Source organism: Microtus pennsylvanicus, chromosome 21 (genome assembly GCF_037038515.1).
Source record: "Microtus pennsylvanicus isolate mMicPen1 chromosome 21, mMicPen1.hap1, whole genome shotgun sequence".
Classification (NCBI taxonomy): Eukaryota; Metazoa; Chordata; class Mammalia; order Rodentia; family Cricetidae; genus Microtus; species Microtus pennsylvanicus.
This window is the reverse complement of record NC_134599.1, coordinates 26,202,232-26,225,765: the sequence shown is the minus strand read 5'-3', so window position 1 is coordinate 26,225,765 and position 23,534 is coordinate 26,202,232. Positions and strand designations below refer to the sequence as shown.

Genomic DNA, 23,534 nt, shown 5'->3' with positions numbered 1-23,534 from the left:
GGCAGTTTACATACCTGCGTACATGATAGTGCTGTGGAGAATATTAAAAACACCTGATTATGGCATAAAGTACCGTTCTTTTTGTGTAAATAAGTGAGTAATCACACAGTAGGGCATCTACACAGGCACACAGTGTGCCCTGAAAGCTGTATGTATTAAAACAGGGCAGTTGGCATTGGCCTGGGCCCAGGGAAACCTCAATAAAGTTTTGAAATTCCGGTCTTTAGGAGCTGACCTAGGAAAGAACCAACCTCAGATTACACACCAGTTATGGGAGGCCTAAGGGGCTACCTCTGTGATGGAGCCAGGAGCAGGGTGCAGTTGTCGCAACTCCCAGTAAGCAAAGGGGAGCTGGTGGGTCCACACAACCTGGAGATACAGGTTCACTGGTGTCAAACATAGGTGACACTCTGCACTCTGACCTCGACACAAGCATCCCAAAGTTGTTCTTTCTTCAGCTGGTCATGGGGCCAGAGAGTGACGGAGACTCTGGCTAAGGTCACCTTTTCTCATCAGGCCATTTCTAAGAAAAGGAGACTCCGAGACAAGGGAAGTACTGGGCTTGCTGCTCCATTCTTACTATCCTTCCTTCCTGCCTCTGCTCGCTGCTTATTAATTTGAAAAGCTTTTAGGAACCACTTACATGTAGTCACCATCAATAATTCAAAAGAAAACAGGGAATTCCTTGCCCGCCGGAAAGTAATATACGATCTGAGGAAATGTGGGTGCAAAGTCCAGAGTCTGGGCTTTCAGGGCACAGCGCTGCTATGCACCTGCTATACTGCCCAAAGCACGTGATAGAACCTCTGCGCTGTGAGCTCTGTGACAATCCAGCATCCGCGCTAATGATCTTGCAGGATCAGATGAGATGATGCCCTCACTGTACCCGGTCCTCACTTCCATAAGTGAGCAAGTGATGTTAGTTGTTAGAAACTGCAAGTAAAATGATACTTATTCTGTTGTCCTTTCCACTTTAAATTACACACACACACACACACACACACACACACACACACACACACAGAGGCAGGTCTTTCACATACATACTTGAATTGCAAACCTCATATTTATTCCATGCATGTCTCCCTTAGCTCTCTTTGAAAGAAATTCAAACTACTGAGACTATCTGGACATGGTGGCTCATACCTTTAATCCCAGCACTTCGGAGGCACAGGCAGGTGGATCTCTGTGAATCTGAGGCCAGCCTGGTCTACAGAGTGAGTTTCAGGACAGCTGGGGCTACACAGAGAAACCCTGTCTCAAAGAACCAAACAACCAAACCAAAGCAAAGCAAACAAGACTGGTGAACTGGAGGCGATGTAGAGAAAAGCCTGCAAAGCAGAACAGGAGGATACAGTCTGTTCCAGCCTACAGACTGAAATGGCTCAGGCTTATCTGAACACCTGAACCGGGTGTTGACAATAACTCGGTAAGACTTCATTACGAGAGTACTTAAGGGAACCTTAAAAAGCACCAAAGTACTTCTGAATCAAGTTGTCTGTCAAGTGACAGCCTTGTCTTCAAGGGTTCCCAGTTCACCTTCCGGTCCTCTGGGAGTAGCCAGTCATATCATGCCGTCCCTTGGAAGGTAGGAATCTTTAATCACAATGACAGCCCCAAGGTTCTCTCTCTCTCTGGAGGTCCTAACACGATATATTTGGTGATTTCTGAGTTATTTTGAAAACATCCCAAACCGCAATGCCTGTGTGGGGTGAGTGCTTCTGATTTCCCATTCCGAGCACCTGAGACGAAGCTAAAGCGCAAGGGTCAGCACTCATTATGCAAGGGTGCGTGCAGGAGTTTCCCACGGCTCTGAGCTGCACACACGCCCGGACTTCTGTTTGTCCGTAAATGATCTTGGCGGATGGCTCATTTATTACTCAGCAACAGCTTGGGATTTATTTTTCTTATTTCATGCCATTCTGTTGCTATTCTGAAATCACTTGACATTATGCTTAACAATACTACGGACCGGCTACTGAGAAAAATGTTTTCAAATGGTTGCATAGATTTTCTTGGACTCTATGCAATAAGACCCTCTTTGATGTTCTAGAAATATTTAGTAATGTTTATTATTTATCAGTAACTTTCCCGTATTGGTCTCTGCCTTTATTACACCCGACAGTGAAAGTCACAGGAGGACAATACTGTCCTAGACCAAACTCGCTGTTCGGCTCGGGTGACAAATGGAAAAAGAAATCCTAGCCAAATGAGTTCTCTGCGGACTAGGAAATGCACTCTCCTGAAAGATTTGAGGAAGACAGACAGAGATGAAGAAAAGACCAGCATTAGCTGTGAAGGGAACCAGAAAAATTCAGTGTCGTCAAGGCCGAGAGGGCCTCTATGCCGGGAGGCTGGAAAGGCACCTTCTCCCAAGTTCTGTGAACCGGGGTAGAGGGTCAGTGGGTGATCACAAGCCGAACGCTACCCTGCCACGCTACCCCAGTCTCTCCCTGACAAGAAGTCAAAAGCCAGTAATGAAGATTCATAAAGGAAGGGGAGACACCGGGCACAAGGCCATCAGTAAAAGCAAAATAAAAACACAGCTCAGCTATGCCATTCAGTGACAACTTATGTAAATCTCTCTGCGCCTCCATTTCCTCATCTCTAAAATGGGACAATAAGGCCTTGCGCACAGTGCACATTACAAAAGACTCACAGAGTCGGGGGCAGATGTCAAGCGCATGCCTCACGAGACAGACACGCTTCTCTCTGCCCTGGTTAACTGAAAACTAGGCCTAAGTGTGCTGTGTGAACTGTCCCTTAGTTAGCTTTGTCTTTGCTGGGCTGCAGGAGGTTCTCCATTAAGCACTGGTAATGGCTCACTCATGCTGTGACGTTTTTCTTAAGCTGTCAAGAATTAGGTCACAACTCTGGGCAGATGACACAGAACCCAAACATGAAGTGACCCATCTAACCGTGGCCACCCAGGCACCTACCTCAACAGCACACATACTCCGGTGGCTTTGTTTGCTCACCTTAGTTGGAAAGTATCTCCTCCACCCCAGTTCAGTAACAATCTCTAAAAGTTTCATTTTGAACTTGGCAGCAATACTTGAGGTTAAAAGGCTGGTTTTAGTGAGCTATGCATTTATGACTTTTTTTTTGTTTACTTTATCACTCTTACATTGGGACTTAAATTTTCCAGGTCAACAACGGGCTGTCCATAATTCTTAAGGTCAGGCACTGCCATTTTCCCCCCATATCAGCAAGGCAGTCTTGCCAAGCCCACTGAGGAAGCACAGCCTTCTGTGCGTCCCTCTTGCAGCTCCACAAGGCTGACATTAGGGATGGAAAGGAGTCTGTGAGGGGCAGGGAGTGTCACAAAATAGGTCATCTGGAAGCTATGACGTCTCGGGGGGTGGTGGTAGCTGTATTCTATGTAGAGTAACAATGAGGGGACCGGTGATGTCAACAGTATGAGTCCTCCTCCAGCTTCCATTTCTTTTACATGGTTTTCAAGGTCTTAAGTCTAATCCTTGTGAGGCTAGCTAATACCACAGACCATTCGCAAAACTGAAGTCTTAATGTACTACAATTCAGAGGTTAGCAAAGGATTTCTTGATACTACATGTCATAGGCCTAGGGGAAAACCAATTACTCTGATTCTGCTAAATGAACATGGCAATCAAATAACTTCTGGTGACATAATGCTGTACCCATAGATCAGTGCATCACTAGACCCTCGTCAGAGAAGCTTCTTCTTGCAGTAGATAGCAATTAACACACACACAACTGGTCCATAAAAAAAGAAAGAAATCTTCATACTAAAAAAGACCTTAATTAGATTTTCTCCTGGAAGAAAGCCTGCCCGTTTCTTATTACATGCTTTACAAACTCTACAGGGACCCATCTTTAACATAGATTTTGGGCTACGTTTGTTGTCCATTTTACTAAGTAGCATGCTTCTTAAGTATGGGTCCCCTGTTGGCTCTGTCAGCGTAAAAAACGTTCGGTCACCTCACGTCTATGAAGACTGGCATGAGTGCGTTAAGATGCACGCAAAGTATCTTCTCAGGGCACAGGAAATGAACTGGACAGCAGCTGCCTCAGAGAAGGGAGCTCGGGAGCCTCAGCTGCTCTCTCCAGAGCAGGAAAAGACACAGTCAATGTGGGGAACCAGGTCATGAGGCAAAGAATTAGAGGAACCGGAAGCCACAGTCATCTCAGCCTTGGCCATGGAGGGAGCAGGATACGCAGAATGAGGCATTAGCCAGTGTGAATTGCCTTTGAGAGTTCTGGGCTTTTCTTCTGGCCGTCAGCATTCTTGGGCTATGAAGTATCACAAGCTGAACATGCTGTGCCTGAGCTATGGCTCTGACTTCTGATTTTATTACCTCGCCTTGACCTTTGGGTGGTAAGTAGGCTCCCGGAGCACTCATTCAAAATGTATGCATCCTTGTACCGTGTAATATGTTCAGACAAGCACACGTGCAATGCAAGAGCAAAGCCCATGCTATGCTCATTTTAAATTTGCAACACTTCCCCCTAATGACGAATTTGGGTTGTATAATAAATTTGTCTGCAACCGGTAACAGCACGAAGCAGACATTACGCCCGAGGAAATAAAAAGGAAAACAAGTTCGTACTGGCAGAAGCTCCCTCGGCGGGATGCGCTGTGCCAGACACTCATTAGAATCGCAAGGTTTACCTTCGCACACGGGGCAACACTCCCCAGGCACTTTCACGGGGTGCATGCAGCTCTGCCCACAGGCCGTGGCCACGCAGTGAGGTTCTCCATTGATGCATTGGCAGAAGGTGCAGTCATCTTCCCGCCACCGGTCCCCGTGGGCGCGGATCTGGCCATTGGCGTAGCAGCCAGCGGGGTTGTTATAGGGATAGATGGGATCTGCAGGAAAACGTAAGTTCCAGAATGAGACTGAGCCACCGAAACCTGACCTCTGCCTGCACCTGGAGACAGTTTCCTCCAGGCTCCATCCCTCGATGCTGTTCCAGAGTGATCAATGGAAGCTGGGGACTAACAGGAAGCGGTCCCTGGGATTGCATCCAGAGGCAGCCGTCATAATAGACTGGTATCTTCCCATCCTTGATACTGTTGTGAAGAGCAATGGGACCTAGAAGCAGGTATATACGAGCCTCACTCCTAAGATGGGCAAGATGCAGGGATAGAGACAAGCTCTGGACTGACGTTTTGAGAGAGCCCTCCGAGCTGCTAAACTGAATATGTTTTACACCTCGATTTCCCCACCTGGAAAGGAGGAAGAGCGCTTTCCACTGAACTCAGAGTGATAACCGTTACTTCTGGGACTGAGCTGACTGTGATCGGTTCACAGGCTGCTGAGGACAATGGGAAGAAGCACAGCAGGTCCCCAATGTGGTCTTCTGCACGGCAGGGCTCATGTGGATGTCCCAGGGGGTCACACATAGCACCTTGGCAAAGATCATTGATGGTACCCTGGCAGGGGTCACTGATGGCACCCTAGAGGAGGGCTGAATTTACATCATTTTCCTTGCCACAATGAGTAACAAACGTGGCAGAAAGGCAGAATTAGACAAGACCACCAGAGAAGAAATATTCTGAAAGGATTGACAAGAACATAAATAATGGATGCAAAAAATAGCCCCAAGCAGCTCCATAAGAAGAACCATCGATAAATTATTCCATTTCCTTTACTAAAAATACATAAAAACTGGCATCAACAAATAAGAGGAGAGAGCCCCGGTTAAGTTTAGAGGCTAGTGCTTATACTAATGGGGCAGAGGACATTTACACAAAAGTTAGATGGAAATGGGCTACAGACCTCAGGTACTTAGGGCTTTCTCAAGCCCTTTATAAAAAATATTACAATGCATACTCCATTCCGCACTGAGCTGGGATCTGGATTCTGGGAAGTGAGAGTTGTATGCAGGCAGCTCCCTGAGACTATTAACACAGGTGCCCACCTGTTTTACAACACCAACCGTGAGGCAGTTTCTGAATCTACTGTGAACTAGCCCCAAATGGAGCTCCACATACCCATTAGCAATTGTGAAAGTTAATAAGAGTTTGAGGTGATTTTCTTTTTTTAAAACCTATGTGACACATAAAAAGTGTCCTGACTTGGCTGAAATATTTTCCAAGGAAGGAAAGGGCTCATTATTATGAATAACTGCTCAGGGTTAGGAACAGAGATGCCCTACATCAGACATTCCAGGTCTTCAAAGCTGTAGCATAAAGAAAGCACAACCATCCAAAGGATTTTAAGTAAAAAAGCACAGAACTCAACAGGCCACTGTGCCCGGTACATGGGAAGCAGGGGCAGGTAGACTTTGGGCTAAAGGTTTGTGACCCAGTCAGGACAATAAGGTTCATGCGACCACCATGCAGGACACTTTTATGTGTCAGATGATGCCACAGGCTCTTTCATGCCCTGGATCATTGCTCTTGGCTCCTTTGCAAATTCAGGAGATGGATGGTTTTTCTGAACTTCAGCTTTCCGATCCTTAAGGGGCTGGGGTTTAGAGGATGAGAATTGGGGTGCCATTCTGAAATTTCACTACTTATGACAACCAGAAATGGGAGGAGTCTGCAGGAAGAGCATGCAAACACTACTGCTTGAGCAAGAGAGGGATACAGAATCCACAGGTCCCTAAAAGTCACACCCGACACATGCCTGGTCCCGAAGCTGCTGCCGCTGCCTCGCCAATCTGCATCCTGACAGGAGAGATGGCAGCAGGGTCCTGATTCCGAGCTGACTGGCCGGGAATGATGCGGACAAGCCTTACAAATTCTAGCTGAGCAATCCAAGGACGGCAGATGACAGACTCTAATGCTACAGCGTGGACAAGCTGGGACTAACTACGCCACCACTACAGTCCCAGGGCGGGAACAGGAAGCAACCCGGAAATCACGTGTCAACTTGTAAAACCTGTGACCACTGACTGTGCCCCAAATGGAGCTCCACATACCCTACTAGGCACTATCAACACTCTAAAGGACAGACAACGGCGCCGTTACGAGGGGACTTCACATTGCTCTGAATGAGATCAATTTTGAAATGAAAGCTCTGGACCCTTCGGCCTACCTTCGCACACGGGGCAGCACTCCCCTTCAGGCACGTAGTATCTCTCACAGTTCAGCTCCCCACACTGAGCGGCGAAGCAGATGGAGACGCCCCCTTGGCACCGACAGAACCGACAGTTGTCCATTCGGAACATGTCTCCGTCGTAATACTCCACGCTGTTGTATACGCAGGCTGGCTTTGTTTCTGCAGGGTCAAAACAAACAAGGCATGTGGAAGAGGGCATATATCATGGGGCCCCACCCACGGATAAAGAAATAACACATAACTAAGGGACGCTAAGGGGGGGAGAAATAATCCTGCCTGGGCTCTACAGTGCCAAGTGGTCAGCTCTGAACTCAAACACATAAAACAACCCTACATAGATGGAGTAGGTTGTGTTTATATATTTAGGCATACACGCACGCTTCTCCCCACACCCAATGGAGGTCATGATTTCAAGAGGAGCAAGGTGGGAGGGGAGACACATAGGAGGGAGCTGAAAGAAGAATGGAAAGGGAGGAGATGATGCAATTATATTTTAATAGAAGAAACTCAACTAAACAAGGCACATTTGAGGTCATGTTTGAGTGGTGTCTTTGTGTGTTTTGAAACAGCCTCTAGAAAGTTCTGTCAGCAGGAAGTTATAATTTGAAGGAAATGTACTAAACTGAATTTACCTCTCACAGAGGGAGTAGCCCACAGTAAAAACAAAACACACAGTTATGCCGTCCACACAAGGAATTGAAAATGCCCCTTGGCAAGACCTATACCGACTTTCTCCACCCAACACAGGTAGCCGTCCTCCATGCCCATGACACTCACTTGTATGTGAGGCTGTATTTGTCTTTGAACAAGGATCCTGTTTTCACACTGACTTTTGTTTTCACTTCCAAAGATTTAGTTAGGTCCATTCTCTCTTAAGCTCTTTGTTTCCCTCCTGGGATAATAACCTGTAATTATCAGTGCCTGGCTGGTAACATCATTACTTCATCTACTCTCAATACAAAGGGACGATGCAGGGATTATTGTGGGGTTAGAAGGAAGGGGACTCTAGTTAATTTGTCTCAAAAATACACATTGAACAAATGGCAGAAAGAAAAACCAGAACCTTCCAACTGAAAGCTTCCGTCCTACATTTCACCTCAGGGTTATTTCTGCTAAGGAATTAAACAGCCTCATATTTAAAACGCTCAGTATGAGACCAATGAGGTTTTTTTGGCTCATTTGAATTTGAATACTAATTCCAGCCAGACAAAAGACAGCACCAGAAAATAAAACTCCAGATCGGTATCTCTTCTGAATCAAGACAAACATTCTCAAAGAATGTGACTACTAGGTCATATCTTATGACATATGAAAGAGGTGAAACACCATGACTAAAAGGTATTTATTACATGATGCAAAGTTCAATTATTCAAAAGTAAGTTAGTTTTAATAATATGTGTTAACTGAGTAGAGGACAAGAACTATAGCATTTTCTCATGATACGGAATGGACACCTAAAGGAACCCAAAACTCTTCCATTATACAAACACTTAGCAATAAGGATTAGGAGGGACCTTCACTAACTTGATAAATATCATTGTCATACTTGGAATATGAAATGTATTCCCAACCCCACCATCACCCAAGGACTGTGGACTGAAGATTTGGCTACTGAAGTATACATGGCTTATAAGGACATGGACTTCATCAATGGGTTGATACATTAAGTTCATAGCTGAATGGACTATAAGTGGAGCCTTGCTGGAGGAATTTGTGCATGCCCTTAATGGATATATCTTGTGCTGGGAACCCCCCCCCCCTTTGGCTACCATGTCCTTTTTGTCATGATGCTACTGTTTTGCCATAGCCCTAAGAACAATAGGGCTAGAACAGACAACAATGAACCTGGAACCACGAGCCAAAATAAACCTTTCTTTGTAAGATGCAATTCTTAAGTATTTTTTAAATCACAGTGGAAAAATAGCTAATACAAGAGTATATAAGGACTCAGCAAACATCACACTAAGCAATGTTGAAAATTGTCCCCAAGACCAAAAAAGAAAGAAAAGAAAAGAAAGGAAAGAAAAGACAACGATGTTTGTTCTTAGAACATCAGTTTAACATTATAATGGGAGTTCTAGCCAAGACAATTAGGGAAAGGAAATAAGTAGAAGGCATCCAGAGTGGAAAGGAAGAAATAAGCCTATCTCTAGAAGCACCGGACATGATCTTGAATATAAAAAAAAATTACTGAGAATTTAGCAGATATTATAAACAATTTTAGTAAAGTTACTGAGTACAAATTGCAATATGAGAAAATTGGATTTCTATACACTCGGAAAATAAAGTTAAAAAAAATCCCATTTCACAACAGAATCAGAAAGAATAAAATACTTACAAAATATTTAACTACAAAACTTATACTCTGGTCAATCACACACTGTTTTAATAAATTAAAAAGTTCTAGATAAATAGACACAGGCTGAAAAAACAATGAATATTGTTGAGATGAAAATATTCCCTAGGTTAATCTAACACTCAGTGCAACCCCAATCAAAATCCTAGCTCATTCTTTAGTCTAAATTGACACTCTGGTCATAACGGAAATGTAAGGAGTTAAGAACTGATAAAATAATCTTTAAAAGCAAAGTTAGAGGCTTCACACTCGATTTCCAAACATGACCCAAGTCTAGCGTGACCGAGACAGTGAGGTGCTGCTGTAAGAACAAGACGCGATGCCTCCAGTACGTAGAATTCAGAAATAAGCTATCAGCAGGAACAACTTTGACAACAGCGCCAGGATGACTCGGTGAAATGAAGGAAAAACCTGATGCAGAGACAACTCAACAGCCACACGCTCAAGAATGGAGACCAATCGCCTACATCTTGGCCCATCTCAACCACTAGCAATGTACCAGATGAGTTACTATGGCAATGAGTATTCTTCCCAGACTTCAAAATCAGGTCAACCGCAAAGGGCCACCAGCCCACTTCAGCTGTGGCAGGCTTTGCCCTTCTCCCCGACTCCATCTGCCTATCTAAAACCATTAGACTACGTTTCTAGCCCCCTTATTTGGTCACTTCCTCTTTCTGAGGCTGCCTACCAAAGTTAGGCAATCAGAAGCCCCTTTTGGTTCACCTAATTAACATGCCCAATTAAAATTAAACACCTCATCCTATCACAGAGTGTCCTCCTTTACTTTTACAAACCGTCATTTGCCTATGTGCCAGGTCTGTCTCCTCTCTACCCAGAGGCAGTCCTTTGCCCCTCTGGGACAAATACCCCTGCCCCCTTTCCTTATTCCCTTCCCCTTCTCCCTCATCCTCTATCTCCTTTAGCATCGCATCCTAGCCCATTCTAACACAGACCTCTCCTTTCCCTCTTAAAATCACACCTACAAGGTCATTTGCTGCTGCTTTTCTGCCTGAGTCAGAAAGCAGCCACTTTAACTTTTCTTCCCTGCTTAATAAAGGATCCCTCTGTGTGAAAACAGGTGTTTGGGTGTGGTTTTTGCCTAATCCGGGTCCAGGAGGTAGCCCCTGCTCTATGAGGGTCCCTTTCAATATCCATTCAGACTTAAAAAAAAATAAGTCAACCAGTATTAATTATTTAGCTTCGTTAATTAACCACATTTATCATAGGGGTAAGACCACACATCTCAGTGCAGGGTTTGAAAAAGGAAGGGATGAAGCCATGGTCATGCACAAAGCTGCCGCCAGACTTGTTTTCAGGGTAGGTGTGCAGAAGCTTATATGAAAGAGATTTGATTGACAGAAGGGTGGGGGCAGTCAATCAGCTAAGCACAGACAGGGATGAGGGCATGGGAGTCAAGCTTAAGAGAGATGGAGAGTCTCCAAACTTATAGTCCAGAAAACAACCTTCCAGGTAAGCCTTGCTGGGCTAAAACAAAGCGCTGGGCAGTGGTGGCACACGCTTTTAATCCCAGCATTTGGGTGGCAGAGGGAGGCGGATGTCTGTGAGTTCAAAGTCAGCCTGGTCTCCAGAACAAGTTCCAAGACAGCTAGGGCTACAAAGAGAAACGCCTGTCTCAAAAAACCAAAACAAAGCAGCAAAATGAAGTCTTGATGTTGAAATTAATTACTAAGAACTTTCCAAACAAGTGCATCATGAAAAAGCTACTGGTGGCCGTGGGGAGCAATGCCCAGCTACTTCTTCGCCTGTTTATGATGGACGTGAACCTTAGAGTGATGAAGAGCTGGCCACTCCCCTCTACTGGAACAGAAACAGTACCAAGGTGGACTTTGCACTCTTCAGTATGGAAGTGTCTCTGGGTGACTGTTTCAAGCACTTTGTGTCGGACAATTTATGTTTCTACATTCGGTGAACTTCTCTTCCACCTAACATTCTACAATTCTGAAAGAGAGAGTCGTTCTATGGACTGCTGGAGAACTCGAGTTCTGATTGGTGAGCGGTATCCAAAGGAAATGTTGAAACACAGAATGTCATAGCAAATGTGAAAACGGAGGAACACTCCCAACACTGCCCAGGTCTACTGTTGCTGAATGTTTTCTTAAACCTCTTAGTTGAGGGTGGCTTCTACCTTGTCACTGGTCTTCTATCACTGGGGAGTGACCTGCATAGGAAGTCAATGACATGGAACAGGAGGTCACAGGAGTTTCAGCAGTGTGAGGAGGGGGGCAATGGGACAACTGCTCCATGTTTCCTTCTAACTGAAGTAATGAGACGGATTGAATTAAAAGACCAGGCATAAAGGCTTCCAAGTACCTGAAAGGGAAATGAACCTTTTCTACTGGACGCTTGCATGTACACTAGAGATGCCAAGGAGACAGGAATTCAGAACAAGGGAAAAAGGACAACACTCCACATGCTGCAGAAAGCCCTCATGAGCACTAGCTCACTAAGGCTCTGGGGTGGGGGTGAGGGGGAATAGGAGCGCTCAATAAACAAACCCAAATGAGCTCTTCCTTCAAACTGCTGAATTCTCTCCATTTCTATATCGGAAGACACTCGGAGCTTGGGCCATCCAGACAGGGGGTTCTTCCTGCATGTCCTTAGGAAGGAACAGCTTTCTTATCTACACACTCCAGGTTGGGTTTGTAGGCCAACTTCTTACATGACGAGAACGCTGATTTTGAGTGTGTCTTTCATGTGAGTAAATTGACTTCAGATATCCTGGTCCTGATGAAGGCCCTTAACCAACTCTGTCCTTTAAGACTGCCGAGAGAGACAACAGCCCCACAGGGACTGGCAGAGGTCTTGAATGGTACAAGAACAGGCTAAAAATACAAGCCACACTGCTTCCTGCTGCCTTCCTATGAATTTAGTCCATACCTACCTTATACTGCTCTGGGTTAATCCTAGGCACACAAGCGACCCTTTTCTGTCTCCCCCAACCTCCACCACTCTTGGCATGCCTGGGAAGAGCAAGGCTCTCTTCCTTTTGTTCTGGTGACTGATTCTTAGACTGTTGAACGTGGACTGACCTCAAGTTATATCCAGTCTTGCTCACTGCGCTCAGTATGAAATATTGTAAGGCTGAAACTATTTCTGGAAGTTTCAGCTGGTATGTTTCCAATACCATAACACCACAGCCAAATTCACTGACACACCTAAGTCATCCTGGAAGTGTCCCCTGTCGATGATGTCATTCAAACCAAATATTCTTTTCATCTAGGTGCCTGGCTTATACACCGGGAAGCTGTGTGTCTAAGTATGACTGCTAATCACTTCTGCCTTCTACAGCTGGTGTCTCAGCAACCAGAGCCTACGGACTGAGCCGTGGGACATGCGTAAGGTGGCCGGGAAGATAAGGGCACAATGAAGCAGACAGGCATGTTTAGCTGTGAGGTGGGAAGGCAGTTCCAACTCCCTGCTGATAATGCATCTGCCTGGGAGCCGGGGCAGATACAGTTGTTTCTTGAAGGAGGTGGCTGACTGTTCACCACTCAATCCTATCACTTGTTCCCATGGTGTCTAACGTCACCTCTCAAGCCTTATTCTCGGTTGCGCCAGAGAAGCCTAACCTGTGCTACAGTCAGCCACAGTCAGCTCCTCCCTCTACCAACACAAGGCCAAACCAGGTTTATGGAGGAAGTCCTCCAACCTAGTCATCCGGCCTAGCGCACTCAGGAGCTCTCAAATTCATTTCGGGAATTTACATCATAAACTTTAAAATTTTACCTCTTCATTTTAAGGTCTATCTTGAAAAAGTAACGTGAGCCCCGTGGTCAGCACAGGAGTCGAGTCTTACTGGGGGAATCTCTGCTTCCACTCTGAGGCTGGTCATTAACCTAACCTTCCTCAACTGGGGTCTTCCTTTGCATGCACCTGGGGACTTCTTGGACCACGAGACAGTGATAAAGGCACCGAGGCTCAACTATGCACATCTGCCCTTTCACCAAGTGTCAGGAGTATCTTGCTTTTATCCAGGAGCCTGGCAACAGGGTACTGGCATCTGTGTCTGTGCTGTTGAGGTGACTGAACCTATGACATATGGCTCAGGGCTGTCTTTTTAATTTAATTTCCATGTGAGAAAGAAGCTGCCATTAGGGACTGTGTGCTGCTCTGTCCAGCGGGCCTTTGTGCCTCTACAAATAAGAATGGTGTACCTGAGCCTGCATGCTCTTACATTTAATGACGGGAAGCTGGGGGTGGGGTGGGCAGGCGCGATGTTTAATTGTGGCAACTGCATGGACTACGAAGACACCTGTAAGCCTGCACACTTGTGTGTGCTCCGTTTAATTTCCACTTTCAACTTCTGCTAACAAGCTTACGGCTATTCTTCTCTTTTCTAATTAATATTTAACCACTATGTTATTAAACCTGATCTCAGGGTACAGCAGCCCCAAAGTCTTGTGGGTAAGCAAGTTCCCCTCTCTCCCTTCTGTTTCCCTCCCTCCACCTGGTTCTCCTTCCTCCATCCCTCTGTCTTTTCCTTGTCCCCTCCAACACACACACACACACACACACACACACACACACACACACACACACACACACACTCATACACACAGGTGCAAATGCATACAGAGAGATAGATAAAAAGAGAGACACAGAGATTAACAGAAAGAGAGACTGTGGTATAAATCACATAACTACACATGGATATATAAATACATGTACCTGCCAAAATAAATAAGATACAGAAAAAATAGATTATCCTTAAAATATCCTCTAGTACTGATTAGAGCCGTCATAGAATTATAGCTACTGTCTAGTCTTCTACAACTGAATGGTAACAGAATACAAGAGAATCTGGAGCAGGGAAGGAAACAAGGAAGGCTGACACAACACATCTGTGGGGAGAGGAAGCAACCGCAGGAAACACAGCAACTCTCTCCCATCGTCAGATGGTCAGTCCTACTATTAAGGCTTGGGTTCTAGAAGATGTGTCTATAAGCAAGGGCACGCCATGAAGACTGATATCAGGGTTGATGAAAAGGCACAGTCAATGACCTGATAGGCAGAGAGGTATGATGCTTGGTTCTCTAGAAGCAAGGAGCCAAGGGCAGAGAAATGGAGCAAATATTCTCATGCAGGTGTTCTTTGCAGAAGACAAAGTGACCAGATGAAGGTATAGGGCAATGAAACCTGGGCTACCCCTGTGAGGTGACACCTGTGAGCTGGCGTGTTAACGGTCACTTCCGAAGGGCACACAAAGATGGTTATTCACTTGCTAAATCAAGAAAGTCTGGGGAGCCCCAACAACATCCACAGATGTGTGATGAGACAGACAGATTGCCTGTTCTGTCTGTCTGTCCCTACAGAATGAACGAGAGACAGCCGTGTCAGAGGCGCATCTGCAGGGCTGCATGAGTTAACAGCACAAGCTAAGCATTCACAGCGAACATCACCTGCCATAAATCACGCTGCAGCTCGGCCAGAAGGAAGAGGTCTGCTTGTCCACTGGCTCGGGATTAACAGACAAAACCACTGGCTGGGTGCTATCAGGACTGATGGGAAGTACTTCAAAGAGATTTAGCACACGGAACTTTCCCCGTGCCTTCCCTTGTATTCTATTTATAAAGTCTGTATGTGTATGTGAGGATGCTTACTCTAGTCTTACTGTCTCCACCACCAACACCCAGAGCGGTGTTCTGAGAGTGTGGGCAGAATGTGAACACACAGAATAATAAAGACTATTAACACGTGATGCATAATCACTGTTACTGGTTTCATTCTAGAGTCATAGAACTGAGGCCCACAGTGACCACGAGCCTTCCCTGGTTACACAGCAAGAAGGATCAACCAACCCTCATCTGGCATCATTTCGCCTGAGGTTTCTCCTAATCACCCAGCTACGCTACCAGTGTTTTTTTCAGTGCAAATCAAAGCAACAAAACACAGGGCCACGTGACTGGAAAATGCAAGGTCACAATTCAAGTATGATTCAAATTTAGCAGGACTTCTTTGTGGGAAGAGGGACCTGAGAGCAGGAAGGGGGCATCCCAAAGCCTGGGTTCTCACAGGTGGAAGTCACTGCCAGTTTCTGTGTGTGCAATGGTATGCTTGTTTAACTGTCTCTACTTTCATCCATGCATGGACAGTGGTTGTGGTCTATGCAACTACTTTTTGTCCCCCCTGAAAATTCCACTAGAGAAGCATGGCTCAGGTTTTCTGCTCTCCTAGCATCTCAATTTAATAATCATCAAGCTGCCAAATACCAAGCTGTCTTGTGAAGGGTGAAGGTAACAGGCAGGTCCTGCTCAAGGAACTTATGACATGCGAGTCCTTTTCTCTAAAGCCAGGAAGGTCAGGTGTAAAACTGGCCAATGCTAATCCCAAACAGTGATCTAAGATACTCTCTAACTAGAGACACCCTGGGCTGGAAGAACAACGTCTTTTCTATTTCTAATTGTGCTAGCTTCCACGTATTTTCCGTGAGAATATCTCCTGACAGCAATGGGCACAGGTCACTGCAGAACAGAAAGTATCTAATGGGCTACAGTCCCCTCTCTTTCCCCCTGAAATCCCCAAACTGAACTTTTGACACATCCTATCATATGGTCTGCTACCGAAACTGTGAGGTTTTCTGTGACAGTGTGATGCTTCCCTCCCTAATCTTCTCAGCTGCACAGCACTAAGCAAGTCCCCTCTCGGAGTGACCCTCAGCATGTCCCTAAGTACGCTCTCTGCTCCAACTGGCAGAACGAGCTAGGCTGGCCCTCCCTCCTCCTCCTGCTGCACAAATGAACACTCTCTGAGAACAAGAGAAACCCCACGTACCATTAACACATTCAAAGACATCACAGCACTTTCCGGGTGTCCCATCTCCACGAGAGACTATGCGGGGAGTAGATCCCACCTCACAAACGGGAAAACCACATAAGCCAGAGAGACACTCGCATCTGAAACCAAAGAAAAGGGAAGGAAAACCCCATGAATAAATAACAACACAGACGTTGGGAGACCCCCAAACAAAGTGACAAGTACCTGGGCTACATGATACAACCTGGTTTTCTGGTACAGTGAAGGAATGTGGGGAGGGCTGTATGAGCAGTAAGCCACTTCCCAAACAACTACCGCTCTTGTTCTACCTAGACAGCCCCACTTTAACCCTGCCCATCTCGGGAGACACATCTCACCTCATTCCTTAGCTCCCCACGTTGGTACTCACTGTAACATTTTCAATGATGCAGGGCCATTTCTACACATGCTCATTATGTTGGTCAGGGATGCTAACAGTGAATGAGTGGTCCCTCTGTTAAGGAGCCCCAGACTACGGCCTTGTTTCCAGGGATGGGTAGGCATTCTCTATAGGGTTTTATCTCTCCCCACCCCATAATAATTTAATTGGCTTTCCAGTCATTCCTTGTCAGTACGATCATCTCTAGGAATGCTGTCATCTTGCGCAATACTTATGTTTGTGTGCCATACATAGAACAGATTGAAATCTGAAGTTTCTACACACAGCGGGGCATGAGGTTTAGGCAAATAAACTTTGTTTGACAGTTGTCCTGTAAGTAGAAAGTTTTAATGTCTTAGATTCTGAGCTATCACATGTGCATGCATCTCCACATGCAGGAATGAGATATTTTATGAGCTATAAGTTCTGGTCGCTCTTGACTTTAATTCTGTTGTGAAATCTGCAGGAGCCGATAAGCAGAGGTCAGTGAAGAGAACAGAGGAGAGACCAAACTGGCTTCTCAGAGGCAATGAAATAAGACACTGGGAAAGAGATGCTCGGGCAGCTGGGTACCAGCATACACTTGTAGTAATGGGAAGTAGCTGCTAGCCTCTGGTCCTGAGGACTCCGCTGGGAGCAGACTATGGGTCACAGTGAAAGAGAGATGGAATGAGATGCCAGCCCGAAAGGAGAAAATAAAGGCATCCTTAAGAGAAAGATGCTGGAAAGAAATGTGTGGGTTCTCATTTAAAGTGGAAGTGTTGTTCTGATCAGGGGAGGGGCCATTCACATCAAGAATTATTAACAGATTCATTAATTCTGTTTTTCCCCCTTTCTTGCTTAAGTGATTGGTTTGATCTATTGTTTGAAACTTCAATAAATTACAAATATGCTTATAGTCCTCAAGTATCTCAATAATCAGGCCCAGAATTTCAATGACATTTTCAATTAGCCGGGGAACTAAACAATGTAAATGACGTTCAAGTTTGCACCAAAGACCATTATAAGCCACTGGAAAAGACGTGAACGAAACCTGCCCCCACCACTTCTCTTTTGGTTCTTCCCCGCGTGATGACGGTTAGATTCCTGGGAGAGCGGGAATGAAAACCACATTAAGGTTTTCTACAATCATATTTCCGCCCACCATTTAAGATAAATGCCTGCTTGTTTGGCGTGTGGAGTTCTGGATTCCTGCAGGACAACTCCCTTCTAGGGCTGTGTACTGCGAGCTGGTGTTTTAGCATTGAGTGCCTCGCCACTAGAGTTTTAGGCGTGCAGTCAAACCGCTGCAATCGTGCAGCTTGGTGTATTGCTTACATTACTGCACGTGACATCCTAGTGACAGCACCCCATAGGAATAGCTCTTTCTACCGCTTCTTCTAGAATCTAGAATCACATTCTGCCTGCTCATGTGTTACAATCACTCTTAAATGCCAGGCAGCACACGGACGCCCAAGAAGCACGCTCTTCGGCTGTTGTTATTCAACACTTCCGTGCTCTTTCTGTCCAAACACACTGTGCGCTTCTCTGCTAGACTCCCTGCTGCCGAACTCTGGGAAATCACATCACACCAAAAGTCATTCTAACATTGCCTTGTATCTGCCACATTCCCCAATGTTCCAATGCCCCTATTATTATCCTCAGAGGCCCATGTCGGCACCATGAAGATGAACCAAAAACTCTCAAAAGTGCTTAGTAACCCACTTAGAAAAGGAAGGACCCTTTCGTCCTCCCAAGTTTACTACCGAGCCTAAATGGTTGACCGGCAAAGAAGCACGATGTCTGTAGACTGGTGCATCTTTGGTTCCTGGTCCTCTTACCTACCCTGCCTCCCTACCTAATGCCATCCGTCCCTTGACTTCGACAGATTCCTCTGAACCTAAAATCAACACTTTAATGGATGACCTGAGGACGGAATCAGAAAAGGTGAACATCCGGGCTAAGGCCTGCTACATCTTATCATCTGTTAGGCCTCCGTCGTACAAATACACCTTTACTTTGTTTTGATAGGCTGAAAATGGCCCAATAGCAATTTCATACAGTTTAACACAATTTCCACAGACCGTCTATTGACAGGTCTTCTTCCTCGTTCATTCGGTAACGACTGCAGACCCCTTGTTGACCTACCCTATACAGATGGCTATATCCCTACTCTCCGTGCTTTTCACTGGAAGAAACATGACTTTCTCGGCAGTCACTTGGAGGAAACGCTGAGCTACAGAACAGCCTAAGCACAGAGACTGTACTTTGTCCTCGCTACCTCCCTTCTTTTCTTTTTATTCCCCCCCCCCCCCCCCCCCGCCGCCAGTCTTCCTTCCCTCTACCCCATTCCTGGGTAAGAGCAAGCAAGGCAAAAGAGAAAACAGATGGATTAAGAAACTAACAGGAGACAGATGCTTAAGGAGGTTGATGTCATCACTCACCCCTCCCCAGTTTCCTGCGCTGTTTGCCCTCACTCCAGCCACGCCACACCCAGCCCACAGCTTTGTTCCTGCACTCACTTCCACAGCCAACAATCTTCTCCTCATTCCACTTATCAGTGTCTCGGGGTAGCACTCATCACCCGGAGGGCCACATACCTTTCCTTCCAACTCTCTCCCCCAGCGTTTCCCTTAAACAGCGCTCGCTCCCTGCTCCTGCTCTGGGCAGACACTTGCTCTACCGTTCACTCCTGCTGCCTCCTGAGTGTCCTGTTCTAGCCCCCGGGTCTGGCCGCGAACACCTGAACACACCTGTCTGGAGTCCTTCTCTCCCTCTGTTTGGGTCACATGCTCTTTTTGTGCCTGTTATGTAGAGCTGGTATAGAAAAGGAGACGGGGTTGGAAAGAAAGGAAGGATGAATGCTATTAGCTAGTTTAACAAATCAGAGGCTGTACAGCAAGGGAAAACCAGGCAGAGACCCCAGTTGTTCAACTCAACTAGTCCCCTTCAGACAGAGCGGTGTGAGGATCCTCTGAGCAGCAAGCCTTCGCCCTAGGAGATGGAAGTCATCACACAGCACGGACCCCTTCTAAAACAGACTCCTGCTCACTGCTCTTCTATTTGTGAGCCTGTGCAGTCATTGCTGCTGCCCTTTTCTTTACCCCAAACAGAAACCCTGCACCATACAGCAGCCTTTCCCCGGCTTCTCCCGACTCTGGCCCTGGCAACTCCAAATGTAAGTTAGACCTCTGTGTGCTTGACTGCCTTATGCAGTTCATATAAATGGAATCATAAAAGAAGAGAATTAAGGACTTTTTTTTTTTTTTTAGTTTCAAAGAAGCACTAATCTGTACCTGCAATTTGCCGAGGTAGCAGAGAATCCTCTAATGCCATCCTTGATATTAAGATAGTAATCAATCAAAACATCCTGTTAATAAATTTTTGCATAATGTAATCACAGCTGCGGTCAGGTGGGACTTGGTTAAGAGGGCCCTGCTCTCCTCTTCCCAGAGCAGGTAATTGATTCATTCAGTTTAGTGGGCATCCTGAGGGCCTATGAGCAATGGTGAACAGAACTGAGACATCACATACACCCCTAGAGGGCACTCACTTCCTTAGGAGGCTCACATTGCTGGGTAGCTGGCTAAAGAGCAGAGTACACATTTCCTCTTCACCTGTATGTCTTTTGCTTCGGGGACTATAAACACAGTTCCCAGGCAGTGCGGAAGCTTCCAGACATAGCTTACTGGGTGTGTGCAAGCTTGGCCTCTGCCTATCTTGTAGCTTCCACGCTCCCCCGGAGGCTCTGCTCATTCACACTCTGGCACCAATGCCAGTCTTCCGTTCACTGAATGCAACAGTCAGTCCCACAGATGCCCACTCATGCCCGCCTCTCCTTGGCCCCTGGTGAAGACCCCAGAGCCCTTAGGACCACACACCCAAAAGGCTTTCTCCGGAATTAATTTTCCATCTTCTGACTTTTAACAATATACAGGCAGGGCCCCTGACTCTTGTAGTGTGCCTGCTAATTCTACTAAATCAAAATCATACTGATTCTCCCATGTGTTTCTCTAGCAAAGAAGGGGATGTCTTATAAAAGAAGACAATATGCAACAAATACAACCAACAAAAACCTGGAGCCAGCATCTTCTTTATTAGACCTTGGAGCATGTCCTGTCTTTCTAAAAAGATTATTTTTTTTAACCATTTACTTAGTGCGTGCGTATATGCATGTATATGTGTGTCTCTGTGTGTGTGTCTGTGTTGTACATGACATCTGGAAATGGGAGAAGAACTTTTGGAAGTCAGTTCCCCCATCCTTCTTGGGGGTGCTGGTGACTGAATGAAGGTCGCTAGGCTCAGTGGCAAGCACCTTTTATGTGTAGCATCATCTTGTTGGCCCCACATTGTTCCTTATACATGACGAATGGGGAACGTAGAGGTGAGGCTTCCCATTTCGGTATGTGAGATAGACGATGGAATCTGCTTACAGAACAGGTTCTGGGGAACTGCCCTTGAGGACCAGTCAGAGGAGGAACTTCAGAACCTGCAAGACACATGCTCTCCAGGAACCACCTTCTAGGACCTTTGGGCCCACATGTGCAGAGGCTGGGTCACCAGGGTGTACATTTTCTTCCCACTTGAGAAGACCAAGTCCGTCTTAACATTTTAATGGGGATTATAATCGTCTGTATGCTGTCAATCATTCACAAAGGCTCCTCCTGTTATTTACTTAACTGTCTCCACCGGAAAATGTGAAAACATTAGCAACCCACTCCAATCCTTAGAAGGTTGGTTTGCTCACTCATAAAGTAAGACGCTTGCTCATAAATTCTTCTAAATTTGAAACCCCATGATCCTACCACCACCATTACCGTCCCCATCCATGTGAGCACCCGATCCAGGACTTTTCTACTGCATCTTACCGGCTGATACCCAGTCACGTCACCTCTGCATCTGATTGCTTCTCTTCCTTCTTGCTCTCCTTGAATCCCGACCTTCAGACCTGGCTCACTATGTCCCCTGACCTCACTTTTCCTCATAATTTTACCTGGGAGGCGGGTAACAGTTGCATATTTATTTGTATTATATATACAAATAAATATAATATATAGACATATATTTCACGAAAAGAAACAGCATGCTAAATGTTGGGGTTCTGTTATCATAGAGCAGATTTGGGACCTGACTTTAAACTAGGCTAAAGAATCGATGTGTGTTTTTCTGTTTACCAGAATGAAGAGAGAAACTTCAAAGGACACTAAATAAGAGGGATGACCATTGAACCTGGGGAAAGGGGTCCTCTGACACCCACACAGCCCTCTTGAAAAACGTAGGAGTGTCTCAGAAATGTGCCCTGCGGTGGGCGCTGGCTGGCACACAGACAGCAAACATTATCCTAACATCCCTCCATAGGAACATCTCTCCAGAGGAAGACACGGGAGACTGCACGCCATAGACATCCCATCTTTCCCAACACAGACACTTATCCTTTGATCCAAGTCCTTCATCAAAAGCAAGTCCAAATTGTGGAATATTCTAGAAAACAGTTCATCCAACAGTGGCTTTATTCCACATCTGAAACACCTGCTTGAGCCCTGGAATGTGGAGACATCCCCTGTCTGCAACCAAAGGCAGGGGGTTTCCCTTGGTCAGGGAACAGGGGAAAGGAAGCATTTAAGTACTTATAAAGTACAGGTACTAAGTACTCCCTGCTAAGGCTGTAGAGGCTGCTAATGAAATAGCTTGTCAAGAATGGAAAAGATGCCACACAAAACACAATGCTCTTCCATTAAAAGCAGCTTCATCATTAATGAAATGTAAAGCTCTACCGTTCTGTGGTTTCATTTTCTTCCTCGTTCCAGGAATATGTACATTTAAAACATGACTGTAAATAAAACATCCCAAAGAAGGAGATTTGACATGGAACGGTCCAACTACCACTTTGGAAAATGGTTAGCTAGCTCCCTATGGGAGTGCCTCAAGCTTGAATTTCCCTCCTGTCTCTCCCTAGGAGATTTACCGCTCCCTGGAGAACTACTGACCCTACTTCACCCTTCCTCCAGCTAATCCCGGTATGAGCTCCTTGACTCTTCATCACTAGTCACAGCCAGCCGCAGAGGATCCATCCCTGCAGTCTATCAGTGGTCCCTCCCCAGGACAGGGAGCTGCTCCAGCCTAACACGTAACTGCACATTCCTTATGACTCTGACCTCCGAGAAGGAGGGAAGCAACCGAGCTTTCTGTGAGTGTTATGTTCTGCTTGCTTGTCTAGGAGGAATAACGGATGGACGTGCTCACAAGCACGGGAGATATAAACCCAAGACAATTAAGTAACTAGGACAGCTTCCCAATTCCTGGATCTCTCAAGAGACAATTATGACTTCCTTCTCAAAGATGCCAGGTGCCTAGGAAGCAGAAGGTGTGCAGCTGAAGGAAAATGGTACACACTTTAGGAACATACAAGCTTTAAGTAGACGTTCTTCCCAGACCCCCACGGTAAGTCAGTATGGCGAGGATAAAGCAACAATGCTTTCTACACACTACTACCCCGATGTGACTTTCTAATGAAGTCCAGGGGCAGGCTCTGATCTGGGCAGGAGCCAGACCAGAAGCAGGCAACAGCTGAAAATATTCCTTGGCCCTTGTTGAAAATGTTAGGGCGAGGATCCCACAGGCATTCCCAACCACCTTGTCAAGCCCAGCTGTCTGACACTGAGATCCACTTCCTCAGATCTGAGAGAAGTCACTGGTGTATCCTTTCATGGTCTGGTAGGATAGGAGGAAGAGATGTATAGAGGAACATTCAAGATAAGGAAAAAAGAAGAGAAACTGTCATATCACAGCCTCGAAAAGGGGAATGGACATGAGAATACAATTTTTTAAAAAATTATTTTATGTGTGTAGGCGTGTCTGAGTATATGTCTATACCCCCTACCGTGTGCAAGTAGGAGCTCAAGGAAGTCAGCAGACGCCCCGGATCTCCTGAAACTTACAGACAGTTGCAAGCTGCCAT

General features: G+C 45.9%; 1 protein-coding gene across 3 annotated transcripts in view; it reads right to left on the bottom strand.

Annotated features, from left to right (window-relative positions):
• Crim1 (cysteine rich transmembrane BMP regulator 1) overlaps window positions 1-23,534 on the bottom strand; it is a 175,639-nt gene that overhangs the window by 55,714 nt on the left and 96,391 nt on the right. For 2 of the 3 annotated variants that reach the window (XM_075954985.1, XM_075954986.1), the window contains 3 exons: window positions 16,198-16,319; window positions 7,026-7,208; window positions 4,652-4,849 (listed from right to left, as the gene is read on the bottom strand). In XM_075954985.1, the coding sequence (XP_075811100.1) occupies window positions 4,652-4,849; window positions 7,026-7,208; window positions 16,198-16,319 (503 nt within the window). The remainder of the gene's footprint in view (window positions 1-4,651; window positions 4,850-7,025; window positions 7,209-16,197; window positions 16,320-23,534) is intronic. The other variant, XM_075954987.1, reaches the window with a different exon arrangement.